At 49.3% G+C, this 15,172-nt stretch overlaps 1 protein-coding gene across 1 annotated transcript; it reads right to left on the reverse strand.

Annotated features, from left to right (window-relative positions):
- Positions 1-1,785: 1,785 nt before the first annotated feature.
- On the reverse strand, positions 1,786-8,812 carry TFF2 (trefoil factor 2; the record flags this gene model as incomplete). Its single annotated transcript, XM_081079614.1, has 4 exons — positions 1,786-1,859; positions 6,533-6,679; positions 7,601-7,750; positions 8,734-8,812. The coding sequence occupies 4 exons, from the start codon at positions 8,810-8,812 to the stop codon at positions 1,786-1,788; spliced, it is 450 nt and encodes a 149-aa protein (XP_080935740.1).
- Positions 8,813-15,172: the final 6,360 nt, after the last annotated feature.

The following is a 15,172-nucleotide window of genomic DNA, read 5'->3' on the forward strand; positions in this document are numbered from 1 at the left end:
TAAAGGTAGGATCCTGACCCGACAGGATTAGGGTCCTTATAAGAAGAGGAAGAGAGACAAAGCCTCCCTCTCGTGTGAGGACATGGCAAGAAGGCGGCCATCTTCAAGCCCGGAGGAGAGCCTTTTCTATCTCCCCAAGCTGCAATGTTAAATGCAGAATCTCTGCTTCATGAGCCCATATCGATAAAGTCAGCCTGATCGACTGCATAAGTTTAGCAACTTACAATCGTTATTGAGGTCAGTCTCTTGACATTGAGAAACCATGCTTAGTCAGAAGCCAAATCTTTGCTGCTTGGGGAAAACCACGTGCCCAATAGGCTGCAGGTGAAGGCTGGGGAAGTCTCTTCCCAGGGCGGCCAGCTGTCGCAAGCGCCTGTAAGGCAGTCGCCACATTTCAGTCGCTTCCTGAAAGTCAACGGGACATTAACCCCTCGGCAGGGCCCTACGTTCCTGTGTGGTACTTGTGACGCGAGTGGGGAACAAAGTCTTGACACACAGGTTCAGATAGAGTGAGTAACACAGCTTTATTTGGGAGCCAATGTCCCTCCAGAGGCCAGTGCTCTGGTAAGCGCAGAAGGTTATACAGAATAGAATAGAATTTAATAAGGAACCAAGTCCCAGAGTCAAAGCGGATAGAGAAGGTTCCTGGTCTGGGAGAGATGACTGGGCCCACGATGGGTCTGAGGCGAGCTGGTCTTGCAGGGCAGAGCTTCGGAGAGTCCCCGAGTGTCGCGGCTTGCACCTTGCAGAGGACTCTGTCAGATAGTGTCTTGCTTAGAGCCTTGCAGAGGGGCTTAGCCAGAGCGCCCAGTCGGACTACTCACAGCATTGCTCTGCAATGCTGCTTTTATCCTCTTTTCCTTGGGCTTATTTACTTCTTAAGTGATAACCAGAAGTGGTTTTCCAGGAGTGGTTTATCTCTTAGGTGATAACCAGATGTTGTTTGCCAGGAGTTTTTTTTACCTCTTAGGTGATAACCAGAAGTTGCTTGGTAAGTGTGTTTATCACTCAATTTTGTCATGCTCAGTTTCACACAAAAACATGTTTTCTACTTCGCTCTTATCAGTCTCACACACATGTGGCCATAGTCCTGTCCCTACTAGTAAACACCTTGTTTTGCGAATCTCCATCCGACATATAGAATACGTTCTATATGCTCTGTCCACCAGCAGAGGGCACTGGAGGACAGACAGCCTGGTCGTATGCGCCTCTGTGGCCCTGGAAGGGCCTTGTGGACAGCAGCTTAGACTCATCGGCCATGTGTCCCAAGTGGGACACATAGAATCGTCCTCCCTTCCCTGAAGCCGCATCTCTGACTCTGCAAAGTTAGGGTTGAGCATCGAGTAAGTGCTGAGCTTTCTTTGGATCACGGGGAATACACACGGAAGCCGCCACCCATGGGACCTTGTGGAAACCGGGTCCCCCAGCCCGGGGGTCACAGCGTTAGCACCTCCGCGTGTGAGTTGCCGGGAGGCCTGGCTGGGCTGGAGCTGGGATCAGGCACTCGGGGCCACGGAGTGAGGTGGCTCCCCTGTTCCCAATCCATCAGGGTGGCTCGGAGGGGAAGGAGATCCCCAGGGGTGTGCTGGAACCTGACACCACTGTCCCCACAAATGCAGGCACAGAGGAGGGACAAAGGCTGTGAAAGCAGAAGGGCACAGGCGGCTGACAAATTCCCTTTTCGTGGGAGCGCCAAGCCGGGCACACCCCCAGGGCTTTCCCGGTGAGCTGCCAGCAGCAGCGTTCCAGCCTGTGTTGGGGGTGCTGCCCGCCAGGACCCCAGCATTAGCCAGGGCCACAGAGGACCACCAGGAGGGGACTCGGCAGGGACTGGTCTTCGTGCATGAGCAGGTGAGGCCCTGGAGGGATGATGGTTGGGAACTGAGACAAATGAGACCACGTTTGTCCCCTGATTAACGCGGCCTGGACTGTAGGGAAATGTGCGTTAATGACAATAATCACCTTACATCCTTGTCAAGCTCTCTATGTGTCCACCACTGTTCTAAGCACAGCTCATGAATTAACTCATTGCATCCTCCCAACAAGTCCATAAGGAAAGGTGCTATTAACACCCTCACTTTGCACATGAGGAAAATGAGGCACAGAGCATCTAAGTGATTTGCCTAAGGTTGCACGGCTAGGAAGTGACCTCGACACTGAAACCATTACAGAACAGAAGTGCAATGTATCCATTTTCAAGATCAGAGGCATTCGATATTATTGCAGTACCCTGGTTCCATGGTGCCGCGTGGATGCTCTGATTGGGCTGTGGCTTTTCCTCCCCCTTCTCTAGGCCAAGGGGGTGCGGGGTGTCCACAGAAAGGCTCATCCCCTGAACCCCGAAGCAATAGGTAGGGCTCTTTATGTGGTAAGGACCACATCTCCAAAATACATACAATGAATACAGAATAGCTATAATGAGTATGCAGGAGCTCCCCACCATTCATGGATTTCCTATTTGCAAATTCACCTACTCGCTAACATTTATTTGGAACTCCAAAGTCAGTCCTCCCTGTGCTTCTGTGCTCGTTAGCCGATACGTGCATATCAGAGCAGTGACAATCGGAGGTCAGACAGGCCTGTTCCCAGCTGGAGTCCAACAAGCCATGCTCTGCCTTCTTGTTTCAGCAATCAGGCTATACATAAGTGTTTCCATGGCCACTGAGTGCGTCGCTTTTCACATATGTGTGCTTTTTGTTGGTGATTTTGCTATTGAAATGCTCCCCAAATGCAGTGGGGAAGGGCTATCTCGAGTCCTGAGGGCAAGAAGGCTGTGGTGTGTCTTACAGGGAAAACACGAGCCTAGACCAGCTTCCTTCGGGGGTGAGTGGCAGGGCTGTCGACAGGGAGTTCAGTGTTAACGACTCAACAATATATTTAAATATGTTTTCCGTAAACAAGACACATGAAGCAAGGTCACGCATTGATGGGTTGATGAAATTGCTAAAGGGGCTCCAGGAGCCTGGTCTTCTGTTTCCGTATTGCAATGGTTCAGTATTTGCTAATTCAGTCAATGAACACAACCACCTGGAATAATGAGAACTGACCATATATATTCAACGTAAAGTGCATGTGCAGTGAATGGAATGAGTACATCCAGAGTCTTCAAGACCCGCCCACATTCCGGATGCTGTCATTGGACGGCTCCGGATGGGTGTGTGGAAGGGGCTTTCACACAGGGGCCACCGAGGGGCCCTGCTTGGTGCCAGGACAAGAGGAGCAGACAGTCTCCTGTGCCCAGACTCTCCAGGAAGGTGCTGCAGTGAGTGGAGCACCCTAGGGCACCAGGCAGCTCACAAACCTTATTTCTAATTCCCACCACAGCCTGGCTAGGATGTAAGTATTACCCCTATTTACAAACGGAACACCTGAAATCTGAGAGGAAAGAGGAGCTCCCCAAGGTCACACACCTGGGCTATCAACCCACACAGGCGTGCTATGGCTCCTAAGGTTCCTCGGACAACGAGCTGGACAGCCCTCTGTCTGGCGGTGCCTTCTCAAAGCACCTTCGTTACCTGAGCTCATTACCTGGAACCTAAGGGGCCAGGAGACCTGAGACAGTGGGTGGGGACTGCAGCTAGCTTCCCCTCCCCCAGCTCCCCACCGTGCGGGGGTTGGGGGGCAGTGTGGTCGCTGCTGGACCCTCTGCACCAAGCCACCCCCTCCTCCACCATCAGCAAGATCCCTTCCGGAGCCCAGCGGTGACCGTGGCGGGGAAGGGAAGCAGAGACCAGCAGAGGACAAAAATAACTCATCCAAGGAGGAAAGGCAGGGCAAGGGACAAGACAGGAGAGAGACAACTTAAGACAGCGAGGAGGAGAAAGAAAGGTTGGTTTTCCTGATGGCTGTGGGTTCACATGTCCCCAAACATTGCTGCACAGGCAACAGGACCCTTTGGTGGCCCACCTAAAGAAGGGCCACGCTGGGATGCCAGTTAGCTGTCACCACTGGCTTTGGAGCAAGCAGGAGTTACAACATCTGAAACAGAGTAAAACAGCCCAAAGACCCCGAGCCCGTGAATGCTACTGCAATCATTTAAGAATCTGCCCTAGATTATCAGAGGGACAATGTGGGAATCGGCTCGGAAATTAGGGTGCTAATGCATCAGAGCGAATTCTGAAGGAGGGAGTGGGGTGGGGTGGGGCCGTGAGAAGAGAATTCCGGGAGGAACACCATCATTCCTGCACCCAGAGAGTCGTGGCAAAGGGCCTCCCTCAGCCTGGGAACAAGAGGCCAGTGGACCAGAAAATGCCCAAGGTTGGCGCGAAACCAGGAACTTCCTTCCACCAACCCATCAAACTCTCGTCTGGGGTGTGGGTAGGGTAATTCATGCAGCCCTTGGGGAGCGATGCAGCTTGGCCTCGGGTGTGGCCGGCCTGGCTGAGTCAGGGACACGTGAAACACACAGTGCAGACAACGTGAGAGGCACTGGCGCCCAGGGATGAGTAAGCTCCCAGATGTCTGAGTCTGTCTCCACTGGGCGATTGTCTAGTGTTTCTGAGACCCTGTGTCCAAACAGCAGCCACTGAGTTCTTGAGCTGAGGAGTGTGTTGTGGGCAAAATGAAGATACAGCAGTGACTGTAGGCCGTATGTGGAGTCAAAATAGGAGTCCCGAGGGGTGATGGGGGGCCAAGTCCCTTCCTCGAAACACTTTTCAAAATTCCTGCCTTCCAGTGCAAAGTCAATGCCGCTGGCCCCTCCCCTACCCAGGAAGGAGAGGCCTTAGATTTCTGAGGTGGGCCACCAAGTGACACATGGGTTAAGCCAGTGACTCGGCTGGAGGAGAGCCAGGGAGGAGGGAGAAGCTACAGAAAGACTGGCCTGGTCTCATGCACACGGCACTCCCACCTTGACCTAAGGAATGCTAGGACCCCTGGACCTAGAGACATAAAACCTGTCAAGCAACGACCTTGCCACAGGCTGGGATAGCCTCCATGACAGATGTCAACATTCTCCTTAGAACAGGTTCCAACTGCAGATGCTCTCAGGTAGGGAGAGGGGAGAAAACAAGGAAGCAAACTGCTGGGGGAGAGGAGAGTGCACCTGATGTTAAGCCAGCCCCTCCCCTTCCCCCACACGGTAGGAGGTAGGAGCAGGTGGCCTGGGACTCCTTTCAAAAGGAGATGGTCTGTGATGCATTTGGGAAAAGTGAAACAATTTTGTAACTGCAATCTGAAATTTTATGTTACTCCAGGAGACTTTAGGGCTAAAGTCATTTGAGTTTGTCTACAAAGGACTGGGTATGGGAGTTATAAAGTGATGTGGATTCTTGATTCACTTCCACGTGATACTTTATTGCTGCTAGAGTAGCCTGAATATATGAGATGAATGGTTGCTCTTAGAGTAAATGAAAGAGTATTAAAACTACACACACACACACACACACACACAAAACAAAAACAAAGACAAAAAACTATCTCCACTTCTATGTCAATGAAGCCAAAAAGAAATTCAGCAGATTTTAAGGGTTTTCTTTATTTGAAGACACTGAATGTTAAACCACTGAATAGGATAAAAAAAAACAGATTAAGAAAACCCAGGAATTCAGGAAACATGAGCTACGAGACTGATGAGCTGGTGAGTGCTCTTCTCTTGTTTCAGGATATCCAGGAAGCTGAATGCCCAGTATTTCTTCCTCTCAATAATGACAGTCTGGAAAGTTAAAATGGGAGATGGTTGGTGGGAGGTTGGGGAGCTCAGTGGGCCTGGGCTGACGCAGTGGGTCACGTGATAACAGGCAGTTTGCCCAGCAGTCCCCACTGAAGAAGGAGTCCCCCCTGGGACACAGTGCCCAGGGCTGGGGTGTCCTCTGGGGGGGGGCATTCTCCCCAAATAACTGGCCATTTTCCAGGTAGACCGTTAGGTCACACTTAGAAATTCCTGAAAGTGAAGGCTGTGCTCTTTGGAGCACACTGCTTTCCTAAAAAGGGAAAGAAAAGCACCCTTCACAGATCAGTGACCTCCTCCTATTTGTTTTGGAAAACGCCTGGTCTTTCCTTTATCTTAGCGAACTCTGTGTCAGGAGACACATTGTGACTGAGGAGGTGGGGGCGGGGCACTGGACTGAAGCAGGACTCTGGGGCAGCGCTTGTCACACGTGGCCACATGTAAGAATTCAGTGAGGTCCATGAGAGAGGGGGCCACGTCCGCTTTGTTCTGAGCCTTGTCCCCGGTACCCAGCACAGCAATGGCATTTAGTAGCATCCAAAAATGGCGACTGAACTGCAGCAAAATGGGCAAGGTCCCCAAATTGTGCTGGGATCCAGGGGCGTGGCTGAGAATGAGGTGCCTTTAAACCATCACAAAAGACACAGGGGTTTGCTGGAGGCTTTAAACTACTTGAAAACACGCTGTCCTTGTTGAGGACATTGTGGGATTTGCTTCAGAGCTGGTTCACAATACAGGCAGGCTCACCCACCAGTATACTTGTTTCCTGCAGTGGTCACCCCCCTCCCCGGGGTCCAGGGGCCCCGCCCCCAGGAAATCCTCTGTGTCCAGGAGCCAGATGGGGGCTCGTCCACACAACCTTACCTTGCACGGGGCGTGGGAAGAAACACCAGGGCACTTCAGGGATAATGTCAGAGAAGCAGCACTTTCGAGCCGCACACTCCTTGGCGCTGATGCCCGGGTAGCCACAGTCCCTACGAGCCGAGACCTCCATGACGCACTCCTCTGGACCTGTTCACCCGTCACCGGGTTTGGGAGAGGAACATGGAGACTCAGGCTTGCTAGCTAACTAGAAACTTCCATTCCCATCATTCCCGGGAACATTTGCCCAGCAGTCCCCACTGAAGAAGGAGTGCCCCCCCAGCCCCCGCTGGATTTACAGCCTTGGTGTGTCACGAGGGACTCCTGGGGCCATGACACCAAGGACTGTGTAGTGGGGCTGGCGCCAGTGGCTAGCAGCCCCTTCTTCCCCACAGATGTCGCAAGTCAGATCTGGGGTACTGGGGTTCTCAGTAAAGTCGTTTCTCCTCTCTAGACCCTCTGTAAAGTGAGGTGGCCCTGTTTTGCGGTGGTACCACAACGAGAAAAGGCTGGAGGGCGTAAGGATGTAAAGCATTTGGTCCAAATACTAAAACCCAATGGCACTTCCCCTCGAGGGAGGGCTCTGGCCAGCAAGCAGCCCCAGAGCCCCAGGGAGTGTGGACAAGGGGCCATGGGTGCCCAGGTCCACATGCAAAGCTTCTGTAGCACACGCCTCGGAATTCATGAATTTCTATCTTGCTCATAGGCACTGACATAAAACCCATTCTCAGAAGGGAATTCTAGCCATCTCGATTTCTTAGCACTGAAGTCGGTGAGCAGCCGTGTTAATAATATCCTATGAAATGCCTCCTTCCCCCTAGAAGCTTCTGCAGAAGTCACACTTTCACAGCCCGAAGAGGCCCATGAATTGTTTTTTCTTTAAATGCAGAAAAATAAGTACTGTACATATATGGGTTCCCATATATGTCTACCAAAAGGGACCGGTGGGGCCCCAGGTGTAGACATGGGGTGACAGGGGCATTTTCCCTCTTGCTGCCCTGGGCACATGTCCGGGATCCGGGGCTGCCAGCCATGGGCGCAGGGAGAGGGGCCAGCTGTCCTGCAGGTTACCTTGCTGTGGGAGGGGTTTGAAGCACCAGGGAACCTCTGGGACCCTGGAGTCGAAGCAGCACCCGGCCGCGAAGCACTGCTCACTGGTGATGCCTGGGAACCCGCAGTTCTTCCTGTTCTGCGGGTTCATCCTCGAGCACTGGCAGGCAGCTGTGGAGACACCCTCGGTCAGCACGCCCACCTCAGCCCCGGGCAGGACTGGGACATCACTGGTCCTGCTGCCACGGGGGGCAATGCAAAGTCTTCTCTCACCCATATGTGACAGGCCTTTGCTGAAACTGTTTTGTTGGTAAAAATAAATAAGTAAAAATAAAACAACTTTCTGGAAAGAGGTGTACAGATGGATCCAGGCAGAGGTCAAGATGAAAGGTGACCAAGACCAAACTACAAAGAGCCCTTGGTGCCCCCCCCAGTGCCCAACCCCTCTCCTCAAGCTGGCACCCCCGCCCCGGTGGTCACCCGGACCTTTCCCGGGAGGGAGGCCTTTCTTGGACGTCTCTCGGACCCCGAGGATCCTCCCCGAACAACAGAAAAGCATGTATCGTGTTTCCCCGAAAATAAGACCTAGCAGGACAATCAGCTGTAATGCGTGTTTTGGAGCAAAAATTAATGTAAGACTCGGTCTTATATAAGACCCAGTATTATATTATATTATATTATATTATATTATATTATATTATATTATATTATATTATATTATTATTACATTACATTACGTTACATTATATCATATTACATCATATTATACCCAGTCTTATATTATAGTAAAATAAGACCAGGTCTTACATTAATTTTTGCTCCAAAAGATACATTAGAGCTGATTGTCCGGCTCGGTCTTATTTTCGGGGAAACACGGTAGGAACCTATATGGGAGCTGCCTCTATGGCCAACACCACAAATCTTAGGGTGCCTTACAAGCTGCTTCCTCTCTCAAGTCAACTCATCATCACACCTTTTCCTTTGCTGGAAACAAGTAAGAACAGAGCCACCAAGGAGTGGCAGGAAGCACAGCAGAAAGCAAGGAACCTACGCACCCTCATTGCGTTTGGGGCACTAGAAGTTTCTCTGGGTTCACTACTCTGCCCAATGGAGGACACTGAGCCGCCCAAGGTCACGCACAGGTATGCACTTACAAGGTTTCTTGGCCCCCGCCAGGGCGCACAGACCCAGGACGAGGACCGCTGCCAGGAGCCGGGTACCGTGAGGTCCCATGTCTATGCTCAGCTGCACCCCACGCCACCTGCCGAATGCACAGTTCCCACAGCCAGGGGCTGTTTTATCATCTTCTCTCTGTTTGCTCAGTGAGCACAGATAACCTTTCTCTCTCCCCGTGGCACCACCCTTTGAATTCTTTGTTAGAAAAAGGGGCTGAGATAGCTCGTGGCAGAGAGACAGAGGGCTGGCCGTGGGGGCCAGGCTTCCGGGCAGCTGCCATGCTCCCTGTATATGAAGGGGCCTCCCCTGCCCAGGCAGGAAGCCGGGTTGTGACAGGATGCTGACGTGGAAACCTGGCCACGTGCGCGTCTGACACTGAGCACTCGCAGGGGCACACCCAGGAAGGGATAAGCCGTGTATTTCTCCTGATAAAGTCGGTGATTACCACAGGACTTTTTAAAAAGCGCTGGGCCTAAGGCTGCTGGGGAAAGTGACCAGGCCAGTGGTCAGCAGAGAGAAGATGTCCCTGCAGGGCTGTGTCGTTAGGGGCTCCCCGGGACCTTGTCGGCATCTCCTTGGCTCCATGGAGAGGAGCTGACCAGGTGAAAGGAGTGGCCGCAGATGAGTGTAAAAACAAGCTCATGTCAGTAACCCCTGGAATTCCTCACTTTACCTTCCATGGGAGCTCTCTGCATTTCCTGGAAGGTGGCATCTGTAAACCGGCTGTGCCCAGGTGTCACATGTTCTGCAGAAGGGAGTCTGTGGATCGGGCTGAAAGAAAGGAGACAAGCCAGAGGGGAGACACTCCAGCAGAAAAATTGGAAAGATGTGGTGGGGAGGCAAAGAGGGGATCATTAATTTCCCCCCCACCACAGGGAATTACAAGGGGTCGCCAATCTGTAAGTCACCGGTTCAGCAGCCAGGGACCCAAAGATGCATGGAATCCCAAACCCTGGGTCCTCAGGCTCATGCCCCTGGGCTTCTGTGGGCCCAGCTCTAGCAGCCCCAGACTGGATCTCTGACTGTCCACCGCTGAGTGACCACTGGGACTCCATCTTTAAAAACCTTGCAAAGTCACCTTTCCCTGTCCCATGTCCCCATCACCCTTAGTCACCACCAAGACATAAGGCCCTGAGTCATCCATCCTCATCCTGTCTGTCCACTCTGCTTCCTCTCCCTCAACGTGACTTCCCATTGCCCCTATCTTGGCCTTTCCAAGGCTCCAGCTGAAACTACCTGGTCTAAAACCACGGTTCACCATCCTCAACCTTCGTCGCTCGCTCTCCCCTGGCGGTAACAGGAGGCTGTGTCTTCCCTGAGATGTTCTCTTGCACCTATCTCAGGTGCGGGTGGTCAGTCACCCACTGAGGTCAGGTGCAGGGCACCCACCTCCCAAACACTGCATTTGCACAAATGGGAAAAAGGCACATTTTCAAGACAAGTAACTCCCACCTGTGGGGCATTCATTACAATAGCTGTGACGTCTCCAGTCCTAGTGGCACCTACATATGCGAACGTGGAGATGTTCACACAGCATGTCTGTGGCTGCGTTGGCTGTCCATACTCCCATCATATGATCTCAGGCAGGGAGCTGGACACTGACGTTGAGCCCCGATGTCTCTGGCCTCATACAAAAGCAATGCTCCTTGGAGATGCAGGTGTGGACCACCCTTCCCACGCCCTGCCCTGTCATCTTCTAGTGACCTCTAGCCCATGTCCTTTTTAAGGATTTTAGCACTGAGTTCACTGTTTCTTGCCGCACCAAGCCTTCGCGCATCCCAGCCATTCCGGTGGACAGCTCATGCAAATTTGTAGTTACTCAGGTTCTTATTTCCTCCTCATCTCTAGGAACTTCCAGCCCTACCTGCCATCTCCTTCCCCTCTAACGACCACACCCAGAACCTGTGCTCTACCTCTGAAAGAGGACATGCAAAATATTCTTCCTGTTCAGGATGTCCTGAATTTCTAACATTTTCTCTTATTCCCTCCATGCCTACCCCGTAAATCTTCAGATCCTCTAATTCCCTAACCCCTCTGTTTTCCCTCTGAGTGCCATCATGTCTCTCCCTTCTTCCTTCTCTCCTTCCCCAGCCCAATTTCCGTGGTCCTCACTCCACCCACTCTTCCCACCATCCTGTCATCTGCCAGGTGTGCTCACCTGTCTTCTGCCTCGAGGCCCAGCCCACCTGCGGTGATGGACTGGCACACGCCATCGATCGCTGCCACTGTAGATGCTTGGTGTCAGACCAATGCCAGCCTTCAGTAGTACTACAGTTGTTTGTAGCTGTCCTTCTCCACACCCTTCCCATGGTCATTGCACACACCCCATGGTGCTATTGTCCATCAGCCCACTCAGAAAACAAATAGGAACGTCCTCAGATACTGTCCGTGTGGCCGTCTGCTTCTGACTGTCATGGGGTGAAGTGGTACCAGACTATCCCTCTCACAGTAAGGATCCCCAAAACTACATGAAATACTGTTCACAGGTGTTGAGCCACAGGCAGTGACATACTGAGACAGAAGCAATGTGGGGAGTCCCATATTTGCCCTTGTTTTCCACCTGGAGGTGCTGTGTGGATGGCAGCACAGTGAGGGGAGCCCACACAGATTCCAGCAGGCTCACCGGGCTGAGGAGATGGATGCTGGGATTGGAGGCCACTGAGGCGGTGGGTTCTCAGGGTAGGTACCCGAGAAGAGGAGGCTCCAAAATATGAATGGGGACCTCCTAAGCTGCCCACACACACAAGGCCAGGCAGAAATAGCTACTGGGGGAAGAACAGCCCTGAGGAGGCTGAACGGAACAAGCAGTGGGGCTATCACAGGGCTGGAATTATTTGAACTCTGACCAGCCACAGGGGAGAAAATGTGTTGGCCATCTCAAGCATTCCACAGGGACAGAGAAAGGCCATGCCGTGTCTTAGTCAGCTCAGGCTGCTGTAACAAAGTACCACAGACTGAGCGGCTTAAACCACAGAAATTTATTTCTCCCAGTTCTGCAGGCTCGTATCCAATATCAGGGTGCAGCGTGATCAGGTCCTATTGAGAGCTCCCTCCTGGCTTTGCAGGTGGCTGCCTTCTTACCATGTCATCACCTGGTGGGGGAGGGAAACAGGAAGGGAGGGAAGGAGGGAGGGAGGGAGGGAGGGAGGGAGGGAGGGAGGGAGGGAGGGAGAGAGAATAAACTGTCTGGTGTCTCTTCTTATAAGGACTCTAATCCCGTCATGAGGGCCCCACCCCCATGACTTCATTTAACCTTAATCACATCCCAAAGGCCCCATCTCCAAATACCCCCGAGCGGGGATTAGGGCTTCAACATATGAATTTAGGGGTACACAAACATTCAGTTTATTACATGCCCTAAGAGTAGGTTTTATCTAGTTTTCAAGTAAAGTCATTCTATACCCATTCTAGCAAAACTTTAAAATAAGTCTGCAAGTAAATTAACTGCCCAACAGAACAAAACTTAGCATTTTGTGAATGAAGACAACAAAATTCAGACACATGACATAGCATTCATCATGTTCAACATAAAATAAAAATTTACTAGGTGAGTGAAAAAGCATGACCTATAATCATTAGAAAAATCAGTGAATAGAAATAGACCCAGAATCTACATTAAAATGTTCAAATATTTAAAGAGAAACATAAAAACATAATGAAGGAACAAATTTAAAAATCTGAGTAGAGAAATAGAAACTGAAAATGAACCAAGTGGAAATTCTAGAATGAAAAATACAATATCTGAAATGAAAAATTCATTGCCTGGGCTTTAGATTAGCTACTGTAGAAGAAATGGCTGGTTTATTTGAAGTTGATAGTGCAGAAAGTCTTCAAACTGAAGCACAGAGGGAAAAAGCACTGAAGAAAGTGAACAGAATCTCAGTGACCTGTGATATAATGCCAAGCAGTCTAACATATGTATAATTGGTGTGACAGTAGGAGAGACGAGAAAGTACTGAAGAAATAATGGCTAAGTTTTTTTTTTTTTGGAAACATGATGAAAAATATAAACTCATATATCCTAGAAGCTCAATGAACTCCAAGAAAGATAAATATAAAGGAAACCACATCAGGGCACAGGATGATCAAATTGTTGAGAATAAGAAATTAAAAATATTTTTATAGTAACTAGAGAAAAGACATACTGCACACAGGGGAGCATAATAAGAATCACAAGTGACTTCTTATCTGTCACAATACAAACCAGAAGCCATGGGAATGGCAATTTTCACATGCTAAAAGAAAAGGAAAACGTCGTCAAGTCAGAATTCTATACCCAGTGAAACTATCCTCAAAAAAAAATAAAGGCAAAATTCTTTTTTTAAAACAAAGTAGATTTTATTTTTTTAAGAAGTTCTACATTCAGCAGAATCAAGCAGAAGGTACAGTGATTCCAAAATACTTTTTTAGACCAAGCAAAGCTGAGTGACTCTGTCACTTCCAGGCCTGTTCTTCAAAGAATTTTGAAGGAGTTCTTCAGGCTGAAGTTGTGGTGACCCCTTAGTGCAGGGTGAGTTCTCCAGGTTGCTGCAGCCAGTTCCCACCAGGCTGCACTTCTTTAGTGGTGGCATCTGTTTGGCTTTTGTGTTTACAACCCAGTCTAGTCCTCGTGACTTCTCACTTCATTTGCTACACATGTCATCTAACTAGTCTCTCAGGCACAAATAGTTTTGTCCCCATCCAGATGAAAGTGATTTATTTACCTTTATAAAATGAAAATCTATATATGTCATTTCACTGCCACTCCTTCACTCCTCATAGCCTGTTAGGTAAAGACCACGTATGAGTCTCCTGAGTATGAAAGTCAAGATCCTTATGAACTGGGCCCACATAGGGAAGACATAGGTCTTCCATGTAATGGAAGCATCTCACACTTCTCTAAACACACCGTGACCTCCGAGCCTTGGCCTTCACAGTCTCCTCTCTCTGCAGACCTCTTTCTCCACTCGTTGCCTTGCAACTCCTGTTCATCCTTTAGCTCTTAACTCAAGAGGAACTTCTTCCAGGAAGACTTCCTTCACTCCTCCCAGAGAGAAGACAGGTGCCCTTCACCCCTTGCCCAAGCACCTTTGGTTCACCTGATTCACAACATTTAGCCACACTGATATTTTAAGTAGATTTTTACTTTTCTGGTTCCATTATTATTTGTACCAAAGATAACATCCAATACTTACTGCAGGCTAACAGTGTGCAAGGCAATAGTCTAAGGATTTCACATGCTAGGTTGCCTTTAATCCTTACAACCCTCCAAAAGATGGGCTAAAATGTTCACCCCTACTTTGTGGTTGATATAGGTAAAAGAGTTCAGCCAAATAGCACAGCAAGTAAGTAGAGGATGAGACCCAGAGCCAGATCTATGCCTCATTCATTTTGTACACTCAGAAACTGACCCAGCATCTACACATAATAAACTCACTTAATTGGGGAGGGGCAGAGAGTGGAGTGGAGAAGTATTATAGATAATTGAAACCCAGGAGCAGAGGAACAAGAACTTACAATGTTGCACACTATCCAAATTACCTTTTGGAATTCATAAAATAATAGCTAGACATAGACACAAGCAAACAAATAAGGGCAATTCTCTTTACATCTCTTGATCACAGTTTTTTTAGCTGTAAAAGGAAAAGTGAAATGAGGGTTTATTAAATGTTCTCCAAGGTATCACCTGAGTAGGATAATATCTCATTTCTATACTATCATCAGGGGAAGATATTTTTATGACCAACATTTATGTGCCTAGTGTCCCTAAATATAGAAGAAAGGTTGGGGGGATAACCAACATACAAATTAAATTCCCTCCCCATCTTTTCCAGGTTTCTGGAAAGTGTCTGTGCTGATCAATGCGGTAGGTAAACAATAGTCTTTTAAAGCCCAGGACTAAATTTATCTGCATAACAAAGAACGTAGTCAAAGTTAGGAGAAGACGTAAATACATGAACCAATGCTGATGAGAACTGGGAGGGAATGAAGTTCGAGATGTTGTCATGCGTTATATTTGGGAGTATAACTGAACAGACAAATTTTAGCACATTTTCCAATCTGTGATGCCAAGTGATCCCTCTTTGCATGTCTTTGGAGACTTTAGTCAAGATGCACATTACTTTAAGATGACGTCTCTTTGCTATCTGAGTGTGTATTTCGTTTTGTTTTATTTGACACCATGCTGAGAAAAGCCACAATCTGGCTGACCTTAAAACTTAAAAATATTTAAATAATTTAGGTTACCACTGTCAAGGCAAAATGATATAGTAGGAGTTGGCAAACCATGGCTCATGGACTCATTGCCTGTTTCTACAATAAAACTTTATGAAAAGACAGCCATGTCCATTCACTTACATATTGTCTATGGCTACTTCCAAGCTGTGATGGTGGAGCTGAGTGGTTGTGACAGAGACTGTATGGCCCACAAATCCTGAC

Source organism: Rhinolophus hipposideros (assembly GCF_964194185.1).
Source record: "Rhinolophus hipposideros genome assembly, chromosome: 2".
In the NCBI taxonomy this organism is placed as follows: Eukaryota; Metazoa; Chordata; class Mammalia; order Chiroptera; family Rhinolophidae; genus Rhinolophus; species Rhinolophus hipposideros.